Source organism: Haliotis cracherodii, unplaced genomic scaffold, assembly GCF_022045235.1.
Source record: "Haliotis cracherodii isolate W230 unplaced genomic scaffold, xgHalCrac1.p SCAF_18, whole genome shotgun sequence".
Lineage (NCBI taxonomy): Eukaryota > Metazoa > Mollusca > Gastropoda > Lepetellida > Haliotidae > Haliotis > Haliotis cracherodii.
In genome coordinates this window covers 4,577,543-4,597,838 of record NW_027266273.1, presented here as the reverse complement: position 1 = coordinate 4,597,838, position 20,296 = coordinate 4,577,543, and the positions used below count along the sequence as shown (strand labels likewise).

Genomic DNA, 20,296 nt, shown 5'->3' with positions numbered 1-20,296 from the left:
CAGTTGTCACTTCACTCACTTCAGTGGTTGTTTCCTCAACTTCAGTGACAACAGGTTCAGGTTTGGGCGTAATGACTATTTCTTCCTTGTATTTCTCAACACCTTCCTCAGGTATTTCCTCAGTTATTTCCTCAGTTGTCACTTCACTCACTTCAGTGGTTGTTTCCTCAACTTCAGTGACAACAGGTTCAGGTTTGGGAGTAATGACTATTTCTTCCTTGTATTTCTCAACACCTTCCTCAGGTATTTCCTCAGTTATTTCCTCAAGGGCAATTTCTTCAGCCTCAACCTCTTCCTTTTCAGGTGCTTCTTCAAAGGTAACCTCAGCTTCAACCTCCTCTGTAGGAACTTCCTCAATAGTTACTTCTGCCTCAACCTCTTCCTTTTCAGGAACTTCCTCAATAGTTACTTCTGCCTCAACCTCTTCCTGTTCTGGTGTTTCCTCAACAATCACTTCAGCTTCCACTTCCTCTGGTGCTTCAGTGATTTCTTTTGTCACTTCAATAGTTTCTCTGAAAACAGTTTCAGTGATGTCTTCAGGTGCTGTCACTTCAACTTCAGTGACAACAGGTTCAGTTTTGGGAGTAATGACAATCTCTTCCTTGTGTTTCTCAACATCTTCCTCAGGAATTTCCTCAGTTATTTCCTCAGTTGTCACTTCACTCACTTCAGTGGTTGTTTCCTCAACTTCAGTGACAACAGGTTCAGGTTTGGGCGTAATGACTATTTCTTCCTTGTATTTCTCAACACCTTCCTCAGGTATTTCCTCAGTTATTTCCTCAAGGGCAATTTCTTCAGCCTCAACCTCTTCCTTTTCAGGTGCTTCTTCAAAGGTAACCTCAGCTTCAACCTCCTCTGTAGGAACTTCCTCAATAGTTACTTCTGCCTCAACCTCTTCCTTTTCAGGAACTTCCTCAATAGTTACTTCTGCCTCAACCTCTTCCTGTTCTGGTGTTTCCTCAACAATCACTTCAGCTTCCACTTCCTCTGGTGCTTCAGTGATTTCTTTTGTCACTTCAATAGTTTCTCTGAAAACAGTTTCAGTGATGTCTTCAGGTGCTGTCACTTCAACTTCAGTGACAACAGGTTCAGTTTTGGGAGTAATGACAATCTCTTCCTTGTGTTTCTCAACACCCTCCTCAGGAATTTCCTCAGTGATTTCTTCAGTTGTCACTTCACTCACTTCAGTGGTTGTTTCCTCAACTTCAGTGACAACAGGTTCAGTTTTGGGAGTAATGACTATCTCTTCCTTGTATTTCTCAACACCTTCCTCAGGTATTTCCTCAGTTATTTCCTCAGTTGTCACTTCACTCACTTCAGTGGTTGTTTCCTCAACTTCAGTGACAACAGGTTCAGGTTTGGGAGTAATGACTATTTCTTCCTTGTATTTCTCAACACCTTCCTCAGGTATTTCCTCAGTTATTTCCTCAAGGGCAATTTCTTCAGCCTCAACCTCTTCCTTTTCAGGTGCTTCTTCAAAGGTAACCTCAGCTTCAACCTCCTCTGTAGGAACTTCCTCAATAGTTACTTCTGCCTCAACCTCTTCCTTTTCAGGAACTTCCTCAATAGTTACTTCTGCCTCAACCTCTTCCTGTTCTGGTGTTTCCTCAACAATCACTTCAGCTTCCACTTCCTCTGGTGCTTCAGTGATTTCTTTTGTCACTTCAATAGTTTCTCTGAAAACAGTTTCAGTGATGTCTTCAGGTGCTGTCACTTCAACTTCAGTGACAACAGGTTCAGTTTTGGGAGTAATGACAATCTCTTCCTTGTGTTTCTCAACACCCTCCTCAGGAATTTCCTCAGTGATTTCTTCAGTTGTCACTTCACTCACTTCAGTGGTTGTTTCCTCAACTTCAGTGACAACAGGTTCAGTTTTGGGAGTAATGACTATCTCTTCCTTGTATTTCTCAACACCTTCCTCAGGTATTTCCTCAGTTATTTCCTCAGTTGTCACTTCACTCACTTCAGTGGTTGTTTCCTCAACTTCAGTGACAATAGGTTCAGGTTTGGGAGTAATGACTATTTCTTCCTTGTATTTCTCAACACCTTCCTCAGGTATTTCCTCAGTTATTTCCTCAGTTGTCACTTCACTCACTTCAGTGGTTGTTTCCTCAACTTCAGTGACAACAGGTTCAGGTTTGGGCGTAATGACTATTTCTTCCTTGTATTTCTCAACACCTTCCTCAGGTATTTCCTCAGTTATTTCCTCAAGGGCAATTTCTTCAGCCTCAACCTCTTCCTTTTCAGGTGCTTCTTCAAAGGTAACCTCAGCTTCAACCTCCTCTGTAGGAACTTCCTCAATAGTTACTTCTGCCTCAACCTCTTCCTTTTCAGGAACTTCCTCAATAGTTACTTCTGCCTCAACCTCTTCCTGTTCTGGTGTTTCCTCAACAATCACTTCAGCTTCCACTTCCTCTGGTGCTTCAGTGATTTCTTTTGTCACTTCAATAGTTTCTCTGAAAACAGTTTCAGTGATGTCTTCAGGTGCTGTCACTTCAACTTCAGTGACAACAGGTTCAGTTTTGGGAGTAATGACAATCTCTTCCTTGTGTTTCTCAACACCCTCCTCAGGAATTTCCTCAGTGATTTCTTCAGTTGTCACTTCACTCACTTCAGTGGTTGTTTCCTCAACTTCAGTGACAACAGGTTCAGTTTTGGGAGTAATGACTATCTCTTCCTTGTATTTCTCAACACCTTCCTCAGGTATTTCCTCAGTTATTTCCTCAGTTGTCACTTCACTCACTTCAGTGGTTGTTTCCTCAACTTCAGTGACAACAGGTTCAGGTTTGGGAGTAATGACTATTTCTTCCTTGTATTTCTCAACACCTTCCTCAGGTATTTCCTGAGTTATTTCCTCAGTTGTCACTTCACTCACTTCAGTGGTTGTTTCCTCAACTTCAGTGACAACAGGTTCAGGTTTGGGCGTAATGACTATTTCTTCCTTGTATTTCTCAACACCTTCCTCAGGTATTTCCTCAGTTATTTCCTCAAGGGCAATTTCTTCAGCCTCAACCTCTTCCTTTTCAGGTGCTTCTTCAAAGGTAACCTCAGCTTCAACCTCCTCTGTAGGAACTGCCTCAATAGTTACTTCTGCCTCAACCTCTTCCTGTTCTGGTGTTTCCTCAACAATCACTTCAGCTTCCACTTCCTCTGGTGCTTCAGTGATTTCTTTTGTCACTTCAATAGTTTCTCTGAAAACAGTTTCAGTGATGTCTTCAGGTGCTGTCACTTCAACTTCAGTGACAACAGGTTCAGTTTTGGGAGTAATGACAATCTCTTCCTTGTGTTTCTCAACATCTTCCTCAGGAATTTCCTCAGTTATTTCCTCAGTTGTCACTTCACTCACTTCAGTGGTTGTTTCCTCAACTTCAGTGACAACAGGTTCAGGTTTGGGCGTAATGACTATTTCTTCCTTGTATTTCTCAACACCTTCCTCAGGTATTTCCTCAGTTATTTCCTCAAGGGCAATTTCTTCAGCCTCAACCTCTTCCTTTTCAGGTGCTTCTTCAAAGGTAACCTCAGCTTCAACCTCCTCTGTAGGAACTTCCTCAATAGTTACTTCTGCCTCAACCTCTTCCTTTTCAGGAACTTCCTCAATAGTTACTTCTGCCTCAACCTCTTCCTGTTCTGGTGTTTCCTCAACAATCACTTCAGCTTCCACTTCCTCTGGTGCTTCAGTGATTTCTTTTGTCACTTCAATAGTTTCTCTGAAAACAGTTTCAGTGATGTCTTCAGGTGCTGTCACTTCAACTTCAGTGACAACAGGTTCAGTTTTGGGAGTAATGACAATCTCTTCCTTGTGTTTCTCAACACCCTCCTCAGGAATTTCCTCAGTGATTTCTTCAGTTGTCACTTCACTCACTTCAGTGGTTGTTTCCTCAACTTCAGTGACAACAGGTTCAGTTTTGGGAGTAATGACTATCTCTTCCTTGTATTTCTCAACACCTTCCTCAGGTATTTCCTCAGTTATTTCCTCAGTTGTCACTTCACTCACTTCAGTGGTTGTTTCCTCAACTTCAGTGACAACAGGTTCAGGTTTGGGCGTAATGACTATCTCTTCCTTGTATTTCTCAACACCTTCCTCAGGTATTTCCTCAGTTATTTCCTCAGTTGTCACTTCACTCACTTCAGTGGTTGTTTCCTCAACTTCAGTGACAACAGGTTCAGGTTTGGGAGTAATGACTATTTCTTCCTTGTATTTCTCAACACCTTCCTCAGGTATTTCCTCAGTTATTTCCTCAAGGGCAATTTCTTCAGCCTCAACCTCTTCCTTTTCAGGTGCTTCTTCAAAGGTAACCTCAGCTTCAACCTCCTCTGTAGGAACTTCCTCAATAGTTACTTCTGCCTCAACCTCTTCCTTTTCAGGAACTTCCTCAATAGTTACTTCTGCCTCAACCTCTTCCTGTTCTGGTGTTTCCTCAACAATCACTTCAGCTTCCACTTCCTCTGGTGCTTCAGTGATTTCTTTTGTCACTTCAATAGTTTCTCTGAAAACAGTTTCAGTGATGTCTTCAGGTGCTGTCACTTCAACTTCAGTGACAACAGGTTCAGTTTTGGGAGTAATGACAATCTCTTCCTTGTGTTTCTCAACATCTTCCTCAGGAATTTCCTCAGTTATTTCCTCAGTTGTCACTTCACTCACTTCAGTGGTTGTTTCCTCAACTTCAGTGACAACAGGTTCAGGTTTGGGCGTAATGACTATTTCTTCCTTGTATTTCTCAACACCTTCCTCAGGTATTTCCTCAGTTATTTCCTCAAGGGCAATTTCTTCAGCCTCAACCTCTTCCTTTTCAGGTGCTTCTTCAAAGGTAACCTCAGCTTCAACCTCCTCTGTAGGAACTTCCTCAATAGTTACTTCTGCCTCAACCTCTTCCTTTTCAGGAACTTCCTCAATAGTTACTTCTGCCTCAACCTCTTCCTGTTCTGGTGTTTCCTCAACAATCACTTCAGCTTCCACTTCCTCTGGTGCTTCAGTGATTTCTTTTGTCACTTCAATAGTTTCTCTGAAAACAGTTTCAGTGATGTCTTCAGGTGCTGTCACTTCAACTTCAGTGACAACAGGTTCAGTTTTGGGAGTAATGACAATCTCTTCCTTGTGTTTCTCAACACCCTCCTCAGGAATTTCCTCAGTGATTTCTTCAGTTGTCACTTCACTCACTTCAGTGGTTGTTTCCTCAACTTCAGTGACAACAGGTTCAGTTTTGGGAGTAATGACTATCTCTTCCTTGTATTTCTCAACACCTTCCTCAGGTATTTCCTCAGTTATTTCCTCAGTTGTCACTTCACTCACTTCAGTGGTTGTTTCCTCAACTTCAGTGACAACAGGTTCAGGTTTGGGCGTAATGACTATTTCTTCCTTGTATTTCTCAACATCTTCCTCAGGTATTTCCTCAGTTATTTCCTCAGTTGTCACTTCACTCACTTCAGTGGTTGTTTCCTCAACTTCAGTGACAACAGGTTCAGGTTTGGGAGTAATGACTATTTCTTCCTTGTATTTCTCAACACCTTCCTCAGGTATTTCCTCAGTTATTTCCTCAAGGGCAATTTCTTCAGCCTCAACCTCTTCCTTTTCAGGTGCTTCTTCAAAGGTAACCTCAGCTTCAACCTCCTCTGTAGGAACTTCCTCAATAGTTACTTCTGCCTCAACCTCTTCCTTTTCAGGAACTTCCTCAATAGTTACTTCTGCCTCAACCTCTTCCTGTTCTGGTGTTTCCTCAACAATCACTTCAGCTTCCACTTCCTCTGGTGCTTCAGTGATTTCTTTTGTCACTTCAATAGTTTCTCTGAAAACAGTTTCAGTGATGTCTTCAGGTGCTGTCACTTCAACTTCAGTGACAACAGGTTCAGTTTTGGGAGTAATGACAATCTCTTCCTTGTGTTTCTCAACACCCTCCTCAGGAATTTCCTCAGTGATTTCTTCAGTTGTCACTTCACTCACTTCAGTGGTTGTTTCCTCAACTTCAGTGACAACAGGTTCAGTTTTGGGAGTAATGACTATCTCTTCCTTGTATTTCTCAACACCTTCCTCAGGTATTTCCTCAGTTATTTCCTCAGTTGTCACTTCACTCACTTCAGTGGTTGTTTCCTCAACTTCAGTGACAACAGGTTCAGGTTTGGGAGTAATGACTATTTCTTCCTTGTATTTCTCAACACCTTCCTCAGGTATTTCCTGAGTTATTTCCTCAGTTGTCACTTCACTCACTTCAGTGGTTGTTTCCTCAACTTCAGTGACAACAGGTTCAGGTTTGGGCGTAATGACTATTTCTTCCTTGTATTTCTCAACACCTTCCTCAGGTATTTCCTCAGTTATTTCCTCAAGGGCAATTTCTTCAGCCTCAACCTCTTCCTTTTCAGGTGCTTCTTCAAAGGTAACCTCAGCTTCAACCTCCTCTGTAGGAACTTCCTCAATAGTTACTTCTGCCTCAACCTCTTCCTTTTCAGGAACTTCCTCAATAGTTACTTCTGCCTCGACCTCTTCCTGTTCTGGTGTTTCCTCAACAATCACTTCAGCTTCCACTTCCTCTGGTGCTTCAGTGATTTCTTTTGTCACTTCAATAGTTTCTCTGAAAACAGTTTCAGTGATGTCTTCAGGTGCTGTCACTTCAACTTCAGTGACAACAGGTTCAGTTTTGGGAGTAATGACAATCTCTTCCTTGTGTTTCTCAACATCTTCCTCAGGAATTTCCTCAGTTATTTCCTCAGTTGTCACTTCACTCACTTCAGTGGTTGTTTCCTCAACTTCAGTGACAACAGGTTCAGGTTTGGGCGTAATGACTATTTCTTCCTTGTATTTCTCAACACCTTCCTCAGGTATTTCCTCAGTTATTTCCTCAAGGGCAATTTCTTCAGCCTCAACCTCTTCCTTTTCAGGTGCTTCTTCAAAGGTAACCTCAGCTTCAACCTCCTCTGTAGGAACTTCCTCAATAGTTACTTCTGCCTCAACCTCTTCCTTTTCAGGAACTTCCTCAATAGTTACTTCTGCCTCAACCTCTTCTTGTTCTGGTGTTTCCTCAACAATCACTTCAGCTTCCACTTCCTCTGGTGCTTCAGTGATTTCTTTTGTCACTTCAATAGTTTCTCTGAAAACAGTTTCAGTGATGTCTTCAGGTGCTGTCACTTCAACTTCAGTGACAACAGGTTCAGTTTTGGGAGTAATGACAATCTCTTCCTTGTGTTTCTCAACACCCTCCTCAGGAATTTCCTCAGTGATTTCTTCAGTTGTCACTTCACTCACTTCAGTGGTTGTTTCCTCAACTTCAGTGACAACAGGTTCAGTTTTGGGAGTAATGACTATCTCTTCCTTGTATTTCTCAACACCTTCCTCAGGTATTTCCTCAGTTATTTCCTCAGTTGTCACTTCACTCACTTCAGTGGTTGTTTCCTCAACTTCAGTGACAACAGGTTCAGGTTTGGGCGTAATGACTATTTCTTCCTTGTATTTCTCAACATCTTCCTCAGGTATTTCCTCAGTTATTTCCTCAGTTGTCACTTCACTCACTTCAGTGGTTGTTTCCTCAACTTCAGTGACAACAGGTTCAGGTTTGGGAGTAATGACTATTTCTTCCTTGTATTTCTCAACACCTTCCTCAGGTATTTCCTCAGTTATTTCCTCAAGGGCAATTTCTTCAGCCTCAACCTCTTCCTTTTCAGGTGCTTCTTCAAAGGTAACCTCAGCTTCAACCTCCTCTGTAGGAACTTCCTCAATAGTTACTTCTGCCTCAACCTCTTCCTTTTCAGGAACTTCCTCAATAGTTACTTCTGCCTCAACCTCTTCCTGTTCTGGTGTTTCCTCAACAATCACTTCAGCTTCCACTTCCTCTGGTGCTTCAGTGATTTCTTTTGTCACTTCAATAGTTTCTCTGAAAACAGTTTCAGTGATGTCTTCAGGTGCTGTCACTTCAACTTCAGTGACAACAGGTTCAGTTTTGGGAGTAATGACAATCTCTTCCTTGTGTTTCTCAACACCCTCCTCAGGAATTTCCTCAGTGATTTCTTCAGTTGTCACTTCACTCACTTCAGTGGTTGTTTCCTCAACTTCAGTGACAACAGGTTCAGTTTTGGGAGTAATGACTATCTCTTCCTTGTATTTCTCAACACCTTCCTCAGGTATTTCCTCAGTTATTTCCTCAGTTGTCACTTCACTCACTTCAGTGGTTGTTTCCTCAACTTCAGTGACAACAGGTTCAGGTTTGGGAGTAATGACTATTTCTTCCTTGTATTTCTCAACACCTTCCTCAGGTATTTCCTGAGTTATTTCCTCAGTTGTCACTTCACTCACTTCAGTGGTTGTTTCCTCAACTTCAGTGACAACAGGTTCAGGTTTGGGCGTAATGACTATTTCTTCCTTGTATTTCTCAACACCTTCCTCAGGTATTTCCTCAGTTATTTCCTCAAGGGCAATTTCTTCAGCCTCAACCTCTTCCTTTTCAGGTGCTTCTTCAAAGGTAACCTCAGCTTCAACCTCCTCTGTAGGAACTTCCTCAATAGTTACTTCTGCCTCAACCTCTTCCTTTTCAGGAACTTCCTCAATAGTTACTTCTGCCTCGACCTCTTCCTGTTCTGGTGTTTCCTCAACAATCACTTCAGCTTCCACTTCCTCTGGTGCTTCAGTGATTTCTTTTGTCACTTCAATAGTTTCTCTGAAAACAGTTTCAGTGATGTCTTCAGGTGCTGTCACTTCAACTTCAGTGACAACAGGTTCAGTTTTGGGAGTAATGACAATCTCTTCCTTGTGTTTCTCAACATCTTCCTCAGGAATTTCCTCAGTTATTTCCTCAGTTGTCACTTCACTCACTTCAGTGGTTGTTTCCTCAACTTCAGTGACAACAGGTTCAGGTTTGGGCGTAATGACTATTTCTTCCTTGTATTTCTCAACACCTTCCTCAGGTATTTCCTCAGTTATTTCCTCAAGGGCAATTTCTTCAGCCTCAACCTCTTCCTTTTCAGGTGCTTCTTCAAAGGTAACCTCAGCTTCAACCTCCTCTGTAGGAACTTCCTCAATAGTTACTTCTGCCTCAACCTCTTCCTTTTCAGGAACTTCCTCAATAGTTACTTCTGCCTCAACCTCTTCTTGTTCTGGTGTTTCCTCAACAATCACTTCAGCTTCCACTTCCTCTGGTGCTTCAGTGATTTCTTTTGTCACTTCAATAGTTTCTCTGAAAACAGTTTCAGTGATGTCTTCAGGTGCTGTCACTTCAACTTCAGTGACAACAGGTTCAGTTTTGGGAGTAATGACAATCTCTTCCTTGTGTTTCTCAACACCCTCCTCAGGAATTTCCTCAGTGATTTCTTCAGTTGTCACTTCACTCACTTCAGTGGTTGTTTCCTCAACTTCAGTGACAACAGGTTCAGTTTTGGGAGTAATGACTATCTCTTCCTTGTATTTCTCAACACCTTCCTCAGGTATTTCCTCAGTTATTTCCTCAGTTGTCACTTCACTCACTTCAGTGGTTGTTTCCTCAACTTCAGTGACAACAGGTTCAGGTTTGGGCGTAATGACTATTTCTTCCTTGTATTTCTCAACATCTTCCTCAGGTATTTCCTCAGTTATTTCCTCAGTTGTCACTTCACTCACTTCAGTGGTTGTTTCCACAACTTCAGTGACAACAGGTTCAGGTTTGGGAGTAATGACTATTTCTTCCTTGTATTTCTCAACACCTTCCTCAGGTATTTCCTCAGTTATTTCCTCAAGGGCAATTTCTTCAGCCTCAACCTCTTCCTTTTCAGGTGCTTCTTCAAAGGTAACCTCAGCTTCAACCTCCTCTGTAGGAACTTCCTCAATAGTTACTTCTGCCTCAACCTCTTCCTTTTCAGGAACTTCCTCAATAGTTACTTCTGCCTCAACCTCTTCCTGTTCTGGTGTTTCCTCAACAATCATTTCAGCTTCCACTTCCTCTGGTGCTTCAGTGATTTCTTTTGTCACTTCAATAGTTTCTCTGAAAACAGTTTCAGTGATGTCTTCAGGTGCTGTCACTTCAACTTCAGTGACAACAGGTTCAGTTTTGGGAGTAATGACAATCTCTTCCTTGTGTTTCTCAACACCCTCCTCAGGAATTTCCTCAGTGATTTCCTCAGTTGTCACTTCACTCACTTCAGTGGTTGTTTCCTCAACTTCAGTGACAACAGGTTCAGTTTTGGGAGTAATGACTATCTCTTCCTTGTATTTCTCAACACCTTCCTCAGGTATTTCCTCAGTTATTTCCTCAGTTGTCACTTCACTCACTTCAGTGGTTGTTTCCTCAACTTCAGTGACAACAGGTTCAGGTTTGGGAGTAATGACTATTTCTTCCTTGTATTTCTCAACATCTTCCTCAGGTATTTCCTCAGTTATTTCCTCAGTTGTCACTTCACTCACTTCAGTGGTTGTTTCCTCAACTTCAGTGACAACAGGTTCAGGTTTGGGAGTAATGACTATTTCTTCCTTGTATTTCTCAACACCTTCCTCAGGTATTTCCTCAGTTATTTCCTCAAGGGCAATTTCTTCAGCCTCAACCTCTTCCTTTTCAGGTGCTTCTTCAAAGGTAACCTCAGCTTCAACCTCCTCTGTAGGAACTTCCTCAATAGTTACTTCTGCCTCAACCTCTTCCTTTTCAGGAACTTCCTCAATAGTTACTTCTGCCTCAACCTCTTCCTGTTCTGGTGTTTCCTCAACAATCACTTCAGCTTCCACTTCCTCTGGTGCTTCAGTGATTTCTTTTGTCACTTCAATAGTTTCTCTGAAAACAGTTTCAGTGATGTCTTCAGGTGCTGTCACTTCAACTTCAGTGACAACAGGTTCAGTTTTGGGAGTAATGACAATCTCTTCCTTGTGTTTCTCAACACCCTCCTCAGGAATTTCCTCAGTGATTTCTTCAGTTGTCACTTCACTCACTTCAGTGGTTGTTTCCTCAACTTCAGTGACAACAGGTTCAGTTTTGGGAGTAATGACTATCTCTTCCTTGTATTTCTCAACACCTTCCTCAGGTATTTCCTCAGTTATTTCCTCAGTTGTCACTTCACTCACTTCAGTGGTTGTTTCCTCAACTTCAGTGACAACAGGTTCAGGTTTGGGAGTAATGACTATTTCTTCCTTGTATTTCTCAACACCTTCCTCAGGTATTTCCTGAGTTATTTCCTCAGTTGTCACTTCACTCACTTCAGTGGTTGTTTCCTCAACTTCAGTGACAACAGGTTCAGGTTTGGGCGTAATGACTATTTCTTCCTTGTATTTCTCAACACCTTCCTCAGGTATTTCCTCAGTTATTTCCTCAAGGGCAATTTCTTCAGCCTCAACCTCTTCCTTTTCAGGTGCTTCTTCAAAGGTAACCTCAGCTTCAACCTCCTCTGTAGGAACTTCCTCAATAGTTACTTCTGCCTCAACCTCTTCCTTTTCAGGAACTTCCTCAATAGTTACTTCTGCCTCAACCTCTTCCTGTTCTGGTGTTTCCTCAACAATCACTTCAGCTTCCACTTCCTCTGGTGCTGAAGTGATTTCTTTTGTCACTTCAATAGTTTCTCTGAAAACAGTTTCAGTGATGTCTTCAGGTGCTGTCACTTCAACTTCAGTGACAACAGGTTCAGTTTTGGGAGTAATGACAATCTCTTCCTTGTGTTTCTCAACACCCTCCTCAGGAATTTCCTCAGTTATTTCCTCAGTTGTCACTTCACTCACTTCAGTGGTTGTTTCCTCAACTTCAGTGACAACAGGTTCAGGTTTGGGCGTAATGACTATTTCTTCCTTGTATTTCTCAACACCTTCCTCAGGTATTTCCTCAGTTATTTCCTCAGTTGTCACTTCACTCACTTCAGTGGTTGTTTCCTCAACTTCAGTGACAACAGGTTCAGGTTTGGGAGTAATGACTATCTCTTCCTTGTATTTCTCAACACCTTCCTCAGGTATTTCCTCAGTTATTTCCTCAGTTGTCACTTCACTCACTTCAGTGGTTGTTTCCTCAACTTCAGTGACAACAGGTTCAGGTTTGGGCGTAATGACTATTTCTTCCTTGTATTTCTCAACACCTTCCTCAGGTATTTCCTCAGTTATTTCCTCAAGGGCAATTTCTACAGCCTCAACCTCTTCCTTTTGAGGTGCTTCTTCAAAGGTAACCTCAGCTTCAACCTCCTCTGTAGGAACTTCCTCAATAGTTACTTCAGCCTCAACCTCTTCCTTTTCAGGAACTTCCTCAATAGTTACTTCTGCCTCAACCTCTTCCTGTTCTGGTGTTTCCTCAACAATCACTTCAGCTTCCACTTCCTCTGGTGCTTCAGTGATTTCTTTTGTCACTTCAATAGTTTCTCTGAAAACAGTTTCAGTGATGTCTTCAGGTGCTGTCACTTCAACTTCAGTGACAACAGGTTCAGTTTTGGGAGTAATGACAATCTCTTCCTTGTGTTTCTCAACACCCTCCTCAGGAATTTCCTCAGTGATTTCCTCAGTTGTCACTTCACTCACTTCAGTGGTTGTTTCCTCAACTTCAGTGACAACAGGTTCAGGTTTGGGAGTAATGACTATCTCTTCCTTGTATTTCTCAACACCTTCCTCAGGTATTTCCTCAGTTATTTCCTCAGTTGTCACTTCACTCACTTCAGTGGTTGTTTCCTCAACTTCAGTGACAACAGGTTCAGGTTTGGGCGTAATGACTATTTCTTCCTTGTATTTCTCAACACCTTCCTCAGGTATTTCCTCAGTTATTTCCTCAAGGGCAATTTCTTCAGCCTCAACCTCTTCCTTTTCAGGTGCTTCTTCAAAGGTAACCTCAGCTTCAACCTCCTCTGTAGGAACTTCCTCAATAGTTACTTCTGCCTCAACCTCTTCCTTTTCAGGAACTTCCTCAATAGTTACTTCTGCCTCAACCTCTTCCTGTTCTGGTGTTTCCTCAACAATCACTTCAGCTTCCACTTCCTCTGGTGCTTCAGTGATTTCTTTTGTCACTTCAATAGTTTCTCTGAAAACAGTTTCAGTGATGTCTTCAGGTGCTGTCACTTCAACTTCAGTGACAACAGGTTCAGTTTTGGGAGTAATGACAATCTCTTCCTTGTGTTTCTCAACACCCTCCTCAGGAATTTCCTCAGTTATTTCCTCAGTTGTCACTTCACTCACTTCAGTGGTTGTTTCCTCAACTTCAGTGACAACAGGTTCAGTTTTGGGAGTAATGACTATCTCTTCCTTGTATTTCTCAACACCTTCCTCAGGTATTTCCTCAGTTATTTCCTCAGTTGTCACTTCACTCACTTCAGTGGTTGTTTCCTCAACTTCAGTGACAACAGGTTCAGGTTTGGGAGTAATGACTATTTCTTCCTTGTATTTCTCAACACCTTCCTCAGGTATTTCCTCAGTTATTTCCTCAGTTGTCACTTCACTCACTTCAGTGGTTGTTTCCTCAACTTCAGTGACAACAGGTTCAGGTTTGGGCGTAATGACTATTTCTTCCTTGTATTTCTCAACATCTTCCTCAGGTATTTCCTCAGTTATTTCCTCAGTTGTCACTTCACTCACTTCAGTGGTTGTTTCCTCAACTTCAGTGACAACAGGTTCAGGTTTGGGAGTAATGACTATTTCTTCCTTGTATTTCTCAACACCTTCCTCAGGTATTTCTTCAGTTATTTCCTCAAGGGCAATTTCTTCAGCCTCAACCTCTTCCTTTTCAGGTGCTTCTTCAAAGGTAACCTCAGCTTCAACCTCCTCTGTAGGAACTTCCTCAATAGTTACTTCTGCCTCAACCTCTTCCTTTTCAGGAACTTCCTCAATAGTTACTTCTGCCTCAACCTCTTCCTGTTCTGGTGTTTCCTCAACAATCACTTCAGCTTCCACTTCCTCTGGTGCTTCAGTGATTTCTTTTGTCACTTCAATAGTTTCTCTGAAAACAGTTTCAGTGATGTCTTCAGGTGCTGTCACTTCAACTTCAGTGACAACAGGTTCAGTTTTGGAAGTAATGACAATCTCTTCCTTGTGTTTCTCAACACCCTCCTCAGGAATTTCCTCAGTGATTTCTTCAGTTGTCACTTCACTCACTTCAGTGGTTGTTTCCTCAACTTCAGTGACAACAGGTTCAGTTTTGGGAGTAATGACTATCTCTTCCTTGTGTTTCTCAACACCCTCCTCAGGAATTTCCTCAGTCATTTCCTCAGTTGTCACTTCACTCACTTCAGTGGTTGTTTCCTCAACTTCAGTGACAACAGGTTCAGGTTTGGGAGTAATGACTATTTCTTCCTTGTATTTCTCAACACCTTCCTCAGGTACTTCCTCAGTTATTTCCTCAAGGGCAATTTCTTCAGCCTCAACCTCTTCCTTTTCAGGTGCTTCTTCAAAGGTAACCTCAGCTTCAACCTCCTCTGTAGGAACTTCCTCAATAGTTACTTCTGCCTCAACCTCTTCCTTTTCAGGAACTTCCTCAATAGTTACTTCTGCCTCAACCTCTTCCTGTTCTGGTGTTTCCTCAACAATCACTTCAGCTTCCACTTCCTCTGGTGCTTCAGTGATTTCTTTTGTCACTTCAATAGTTTCTCTGAAAACAGTTTCAGTGATGTCTTCAGGTGCTGTCACTTCAACTTCAGTGACAACAGGTTCAGTTTTGGAAGTAATGACAATCTCTTCCTTGTGTTTCTCAACACCTTCCTCAGGAATTTCCTCAGTGATTTCTTCAGTTGTCACTTCACTCACTTCAGTGGTTGTTTCCTCAACTTCAGTGACAACAGGTTCAGTTTTGGGAGTAATGACTATCTCTTCCTTGTGTTTCTCAACACCCTCCTCAGGAATTTCCTCAGTCATTTCCTCAGTTGTCACTTCACTCACTTCAGTGGTTGTTTCCTCAACTTCAGTGACAACAGGTTCAGGTTTGGGAGTAATGACTATTTCTTCCTTGTATTTCTCAACACCTTCCTCAGGTATTTCCTCAGTTATTTCCTCAAGGGCAATTTCTTCAGCCTCAACCTCTTCCTTTTCAGGTGCTTCTTCAAAGGTAACCTCAGCTTCAACCTCCTCTGTAGGAACTTCCTCAATAGTTACTTCTGCCTCAACCTCTTCCTTTTCAGGAACTTCCTCAATAGTTACTTCTGCCTCAACCTCTTCCTGTTCTGGTGTTTCCTCAACAATCACTTCAGCTTCCACTTCCTCTGGTGCTTCAGTGATTTCTTTTGTCACTTCAATAGTTTCTCTGAAAACAGTTTCAGTGATGTCTTCAGGTGCTGTCACTTCAACTTCAGTGACAACAGGTTCAGTTTTGGGAGTAATGACAATCTCTTCCTTGTGTTTCTCAACACCCTCCTCAGGAATTTCCTCAGTGATTTCCTCAGTTGTCACTTCACTCACTTCAGTGGTTGTTTCCTCAACTTCAGTGACAACAGGTTCAGGTTTGGGCGTAATGACTATCTCTTCCTTGTATTTCTCAACACCTTCCTCAGGTATTTCCTCAGTTATTTCCTCAAGGGCAATTTCTTCAGCCTCAACCTCTTCCTTTTCAGGTGCTTCTTCAAAGGTAACCTCAGCTTCAACCTCCTCTGTAGGAACTTCCTCAATAGTTACTTCAGCCTCAACCTCTTCCTTTTCAGGAACTTCCTCAATAGTTACTTCTGCCTCAACCTCTTCCTGTTCTGGTGTTTCCTCAACAATCACTTCAGCTTCCACTTCCTCTGGTGCTTCAGTGATTTCTTTTGTCACTTCAATAGTTTCTCTGAAAACAGTTTCAGTGATGTCTTCAGGTGCTGTCACTTCAACTTCAGTGACAACAGGTTCAGTTTTGGGAGTAATGACAATCTCTTCCTTGTGTTTCTCAACACCCTCCTCAGGAATTTCCTCAGTGATTTCCTCAGTTGTCACTTCACTCACTTCAGTGGTTGTTTCCTCAACTTCAGTGACAACAGGTTCAGGTTTGGGAGTAATGACTATCTCTTCCTTGTATTTCTCAACACCTTCCTGAGGTATTTCCTCAGTTATTTCCTCAGTTGTCACTTCACTCACTTCAGTGGTTGTTTCCTCAACTTCAGTGACAACAGGTTCAGGTTTGGGCGTAATGACTATTTCTTCCTTGTATTTCTCAACACCTTCCTCAGGTATTTCCTCAGTTATTTCCTCAAGGGCAATTTCTTCAGCCTCAACCTCTTCCTTTTCAGGTGCTTCTTCAAAGGTAACCTCAGCTTCAACCTCCTCTGTAGGAACTTCCTCAATAGTTACTTCTGCCTCAACCTCTTCCTTTTCAGGAACTTCCTCAATAGTTACTTCTGCCTCAACCTCTTCCTGTTCTGGTGTTTCCTCAACAATCACTTCAGCTTCCACTTCCTCTGGTGCTTCAGTGATTTCTTTTGTCACTTCAATAGTTTCTCTGAAAACAGTTTCAGTGATGTCTTCAGGTGCTGTCACTTCAACTTCAGTGACAACAGGTTCAGTTTTGGGAGTAATGACAATCTCTTCCTTGTGTTTCTCAACACCCTCCTCAGGAATTTCCTCAGTTATTTCCTCAGTTGTCACTTCACTCACTTCAGTGGTTGTTTCCTCAACTTCAGTGACAACAGGTTCAGGTTTGGGAGTAATGACTATTTCTTCCTTGTATTTCTCAACACCTTCCTCAGGTATTTCCTCAGTTATTTCCTCAAGGGCAATTTCTTCAGCCTCAACCTCTTCCTTTTCAGGTGCTTCTTCAAAGGTAACCTCAGCTTCAACCTCCTCTGTAGGAACTTCCTCAATAGTTACTTCTGCCTCAACCTCTTCCTTTTCAGGAACTTCCTCAATAGTTACTTCTGCCTCAACCTCTTCCTGTTCTGGTGTTTCCTCAACAATCACTTCAGCTTCCACTTCCTCTGGTGCTTCAGTGATTTCTTTTGTCACTTCAATAGTTTCTCTGAAAACAGTTTCAGTGATGTCTTCAGGTGCTGTCACTTCAACTTCAGTGACAACAGGTTCAGTTTTGGGAGTAATGACAATCTCTTCCTTGTGTTTCTCAACACCCTCCTCAGGAATTTCCTCAGTGATTTCCTCAGTTGTCACTTCACTCACTTCAGTGGTTGTTTCCTCAACTTCAGTGACAACAGGTTCAGGTTTGGGAGTAATGACTATCTCTTCCTTGTATTTCTCAACACCTTCCTCAGGTATTTCCTCAGTTATTTCCTCAGTTGTCACTTCACTCACTTCAGTGGTTGTTTCCTCAACTTCAGTGACAACAGGTTCAGGTTTGGGCGTAATGACTATTTCTTCCTTGTATTTCTCAACACCTTCCTCAGGTATTTCCTCAGTTATTTCCTTAAGGGCAATTTCTTCAGCCTCAACCTCTTCCTTTTCAGGTGCTTCTTCAAAGGTAACCTCAGCTTCAACCTCCTCTGTAGGAACTTCCTCAATAGTTACTTCTGCCTCAACCTCTTCCTTTTCAGGAACTTCCTCAATAGTTACTTCTGCCTCAACCTCTTCCTGTTCTGGTGTTTCCTCAACAATCACTTCAGCTTCCACTTCCTCTGGTGCTTCAGTGATTTCTTTTGTCACTTCAATAGTTTCTCTGAAAACAGTTTCAGTGATGTCTTCAGGTGCTGTCACTTCAACTTCAGTGACAACAGGTTCAGTTTTGGGAGTAATGACAATCTCTTCCTTGTGTTTCTCAACACCCTCCTCAGGAATTTCCTCAGTGATTTCCTCAGTTGTCACTTCACTCACTTCAGTGGTTGTTTCCTCAACTTCAGTGACAACAGGTTCAGTTTTGGGAGTAATGACTATCACTTCCTTGTATTTCTCAACACCTTCCTCAGGTATTTCCTCAGTTGTCACTTCACTCACTTCAGCGGTTGTTTCCTCAACTTCAGTGACAACAGGTTCAGGTTTGAGAGTAATGACTATTTCTTCCTTGTACTTTTCAACATCTTCCTCAGGTATTTCCTCAGTTATTTCCTCAGTTGTCACTTCACTCACTTCAGTGGTTGTTTCCTCAACTTCAGTGACAACAGGTTCAGGTTTGGGAGTAATGACTATCTCTTCCTTGTATTTCTCAACACCTTCCTCAGGTATTTCCTCAGTTATTTCCTCAAGGGCAATTTCTTCAGCCTCAACCTCTTCCTTTTCAGGTGCTTCTTCAAAGGTAACCTCAGCTTCAACCTCCTCTGTAGGAACTTCCTCAATAGTTACTTCTGCCTCAACCTCTTCCTTTTCAGGAACTTCCTCAATAGTTACTTCTGCCTCAACCTCTTCCTGTTCTGGTGTTTCCTCAACAATCACTTCAGCTTCCACTTCCTCTGGTGCTTCAGTGATTTCTTTTGTCACTTCAATAGTTTCTCTGAAAACAGTTTCAGTGATGTCTTCAGGTGCTGTCACTTCAACTTCAGTGACAACAGGTTCAGTTTTGGGAGTAATGACAATCTCTTCCTTGTGTTTCTCAACACCCTCCTCAGGAATTTCCTCAGTGATTTCTTCAGTTGTCACTTCACTCACTTCAGTGGTTGTTTCCTCAACTTCAGTGACAACAGGTTCAGGTTTGGGAGTAATGACTATTTCTTCCTTGTATTTCTCAACACCTTCCTCAGGTATTTCCTCGGTTATTTCCTCAGTTGTCACTTCACTCACTTCAGTGGTTGTTTCCTCAACTTCAGAGACAACAGGTTCAGGTTTGGGAGTAATGACTATTTCTTCCTTGTACTTTTCAACACCCTCCTCGGGTATTTCCTCTGTGATTTCCTCAAGGGCAATTTCTTCAGCCTCAACCTCTTCCTTTTCAGGTGCTTCTTCAAAGGTAACCTCAGATTCAACCTCCTCTGTAGGAACTGCCTCAACCTCTTCCTGTTCTGGTGTTTCCTCAACAATCACTTCAGCTTCCACTTCCTCTGGTGCTTCAGTGATTTCTTTTGTCACTTCAATAGTTTCTCTGAAAACAGTTTCAGTGATGTCTTCAGGTGCTGTCACTTCAACTTCAGTGACAACAGGTTCAGTTTTGGGAGTAATGACAATCTCTTCCTTGTGTTTCTCAACACCCTCCTCAGGAATTTCCTCAGTGATTTCTTCAGTTGTCACTTCACTCACTTCAGTGGTTGTTTCCTCAACTTCAGTGACAACAGGTTCAGTTTTGGGAGTAATGACTATCTCTTCCTTGTATTTCTCAACACCTTCCTCAGGTATTTCCTCAGTTATTTCCTCAGTTGTCACTTCACTCACTTCAGTGGTTGTTTCCTCAACTTCAGTGACAACAGGTTCAGGTTTGGGAGTAATGACTATTTCTTCCTTGTATATCTCAACACCTTCCTCAGGTATTTCCTCAGTTATTTCCTCAGTTGTCACTTCACTCACTTCAGTGGTTGTTTCCTCAACTTCAGTGACAACAGGTTCAGGTTTGGGAGTAATGACTATTTCTTCCTTGTATTTCTCAACACCTTCCTCAGGTATTTCCTCAGTGATTTCCTCAGTTTTCACTTCACTCACTTCAGTGGTTGTTTCCTCAACTTCAGAGACAACAGGTTTAGGTTTGGGAGTAATGACTATTTCTTCCTTGTACTTTTCAACACCCTCCTCGGGTATTTCCTCTGTGATTTCCTCAAGGGCAATTTCTTCAGCCTCAACCTCTTCCTTTTCAGGTGCTTCTTCAAAGGTAACCTCAGCTTCAACCTCCTCTGTAGGAACTTCCTCAATAGTTACTTCTGCCTCAACCTCTTCCTTTTCAGGAACTTCCTCAATAGTAACTTCTGCCTCAACCTCTTCCTGTTCTGGTGTCTCCTCAACAATCACTTCAGCTTCCACTTCCTCTGGTGCTTCAGTGATTTCTTTTGTCACTTCAATAGTTTCTCTGAAAACAGTTTCAGTGATGTCTTCAGGTGCTGTCACTTCAACTTCAGTGACAACAGGTTCAGGTTTGGGAGTAATGACAATCTCTTCCTTGTGTTTCTCAACACCCTCCTCAGGAATTTCCTCAGTGATTTCTTCAGTTGTCACTTCACTCACTTCAGTGGTTGTTTCCTCAACTTCAGTGACAACAGGTTCAGGTTTGGGAGTAATGACTATCTCTTCCTTGTATTTCTCAACACCTTCCTCAGGTATTTCCTCAGTTATTCCCTCAGTTGTCACTTCACTCACTTCAGTGGTTGTTTCCTCAACTTCAGTTACATCAGGTTGAGGTTTGAGAGAAATGACTATCTCTTCCTTGTGTTTCTCAACATCCTCCTCGGGTATTTCTTCTGTGATTTCTTCAGTTGTCACTTCACTTACTTCAGTTGTTGTTTCCTCAACTTCAGTTACATCAGGTTGAGGTTTGAGAGAAATGACTATCTCTTCCTTGTATTTCTCAACACCTTCCTCAGGTATTTCCTCAGTTTTCACTTCACTCACTTCAGTGGTTGTTTCCTCAACTTCAGTGACAAC

At 42.2% G+C, this 20,296-nt stretch overlaps 2 protein-coding genes across 2 annotated transcripts in view; both read right to left on the bottom strand.

The window, feature by feature from the left end:
- Positions 1 to 20,296, bottom strand: part of LOC139466013 (titin-like) — a 347,974-nt gene that overhangs the window by 218,940 nt on the left and 108,738 nt on the right. The gene's annotated exons all lie outside the window — the stretch shown is intronic.
- The window catches only part of LOC139465971 (titin-like), a 29,880-nt gene that overhangs the window by 6,774 nt on the left and 2,810 nt on the right, over positions 1 to 20,296 (bottom strand). Inside the window, exons 4-21 of the mRNA XM_071247991.1 lie at positions 19,963 to 20,283; positions 19,096 to 19,899; positions 17,095 to 18,987; positions 15,931 to 16,986; positions 13,339 to 15,822; positions 12,559 to 13,098; positions 11,911 to 12,450; positions 11,003 to 11,802; positions 10,355 to 10,822; positions 9,443 to 10,042; positions 8,147 to 9,262; positions 7,367 to 7,966; positions 6,071 to 7,186; positions 5,291 to 5,890; positions 3,995 to 5,110; positions 2,744 to 3,814; positions 1,316 to 2,563; positions 20 to 1,135 (exon numbers count right to left, since the gene is read on the bottom strand). Coding sequence (XP_071104092.1) covers positions 20 to 1,135; positions 1,316 to 2,563; positions 2,744 to 3,814; positions 3,995 to 5,110; positions 5,291 to 5,890; positions 6,071 to 7,186; positions 7,367 to 7,966; positions 8,147 to 9,262; positions 9,443 to 10,042; positions 10,355 to 10,822; positions 11,003 to 11,802; positions 11,911 to 12,450; positions 12,559 to 13,098; positions 13,339 to 15,822; positions 15,931 to 16,986; positions 17,095 to 18,987; positions 19,096 to 19,899; positions 19,963 to 20,283 — 17,489 coding nt within the window. The remainder of the gene's footprint in view (positions 1 to 19; positions 1,136 to 1,315; positions 2,564 to 2,743; positions 3,815 to 3,994; positions 5,111 to 5,290; positions 5,891 to 6,070; positions 7,187 to 7,366; positions 7,967 to 8,146; positions 9,263 to 9,442; positions 10,043 to 10,354; positions 10,823 to 11,002; positions 11,803 to 11,910; positions 12,451 to 12,558; positions 13,099 to 13,338; positions 15,823 to 15,930; positions 16,987 to 17,094; positions 18,988 to 19,095; positions 19,900 to 19,962; positions 20,284 to 20,296) is intronic.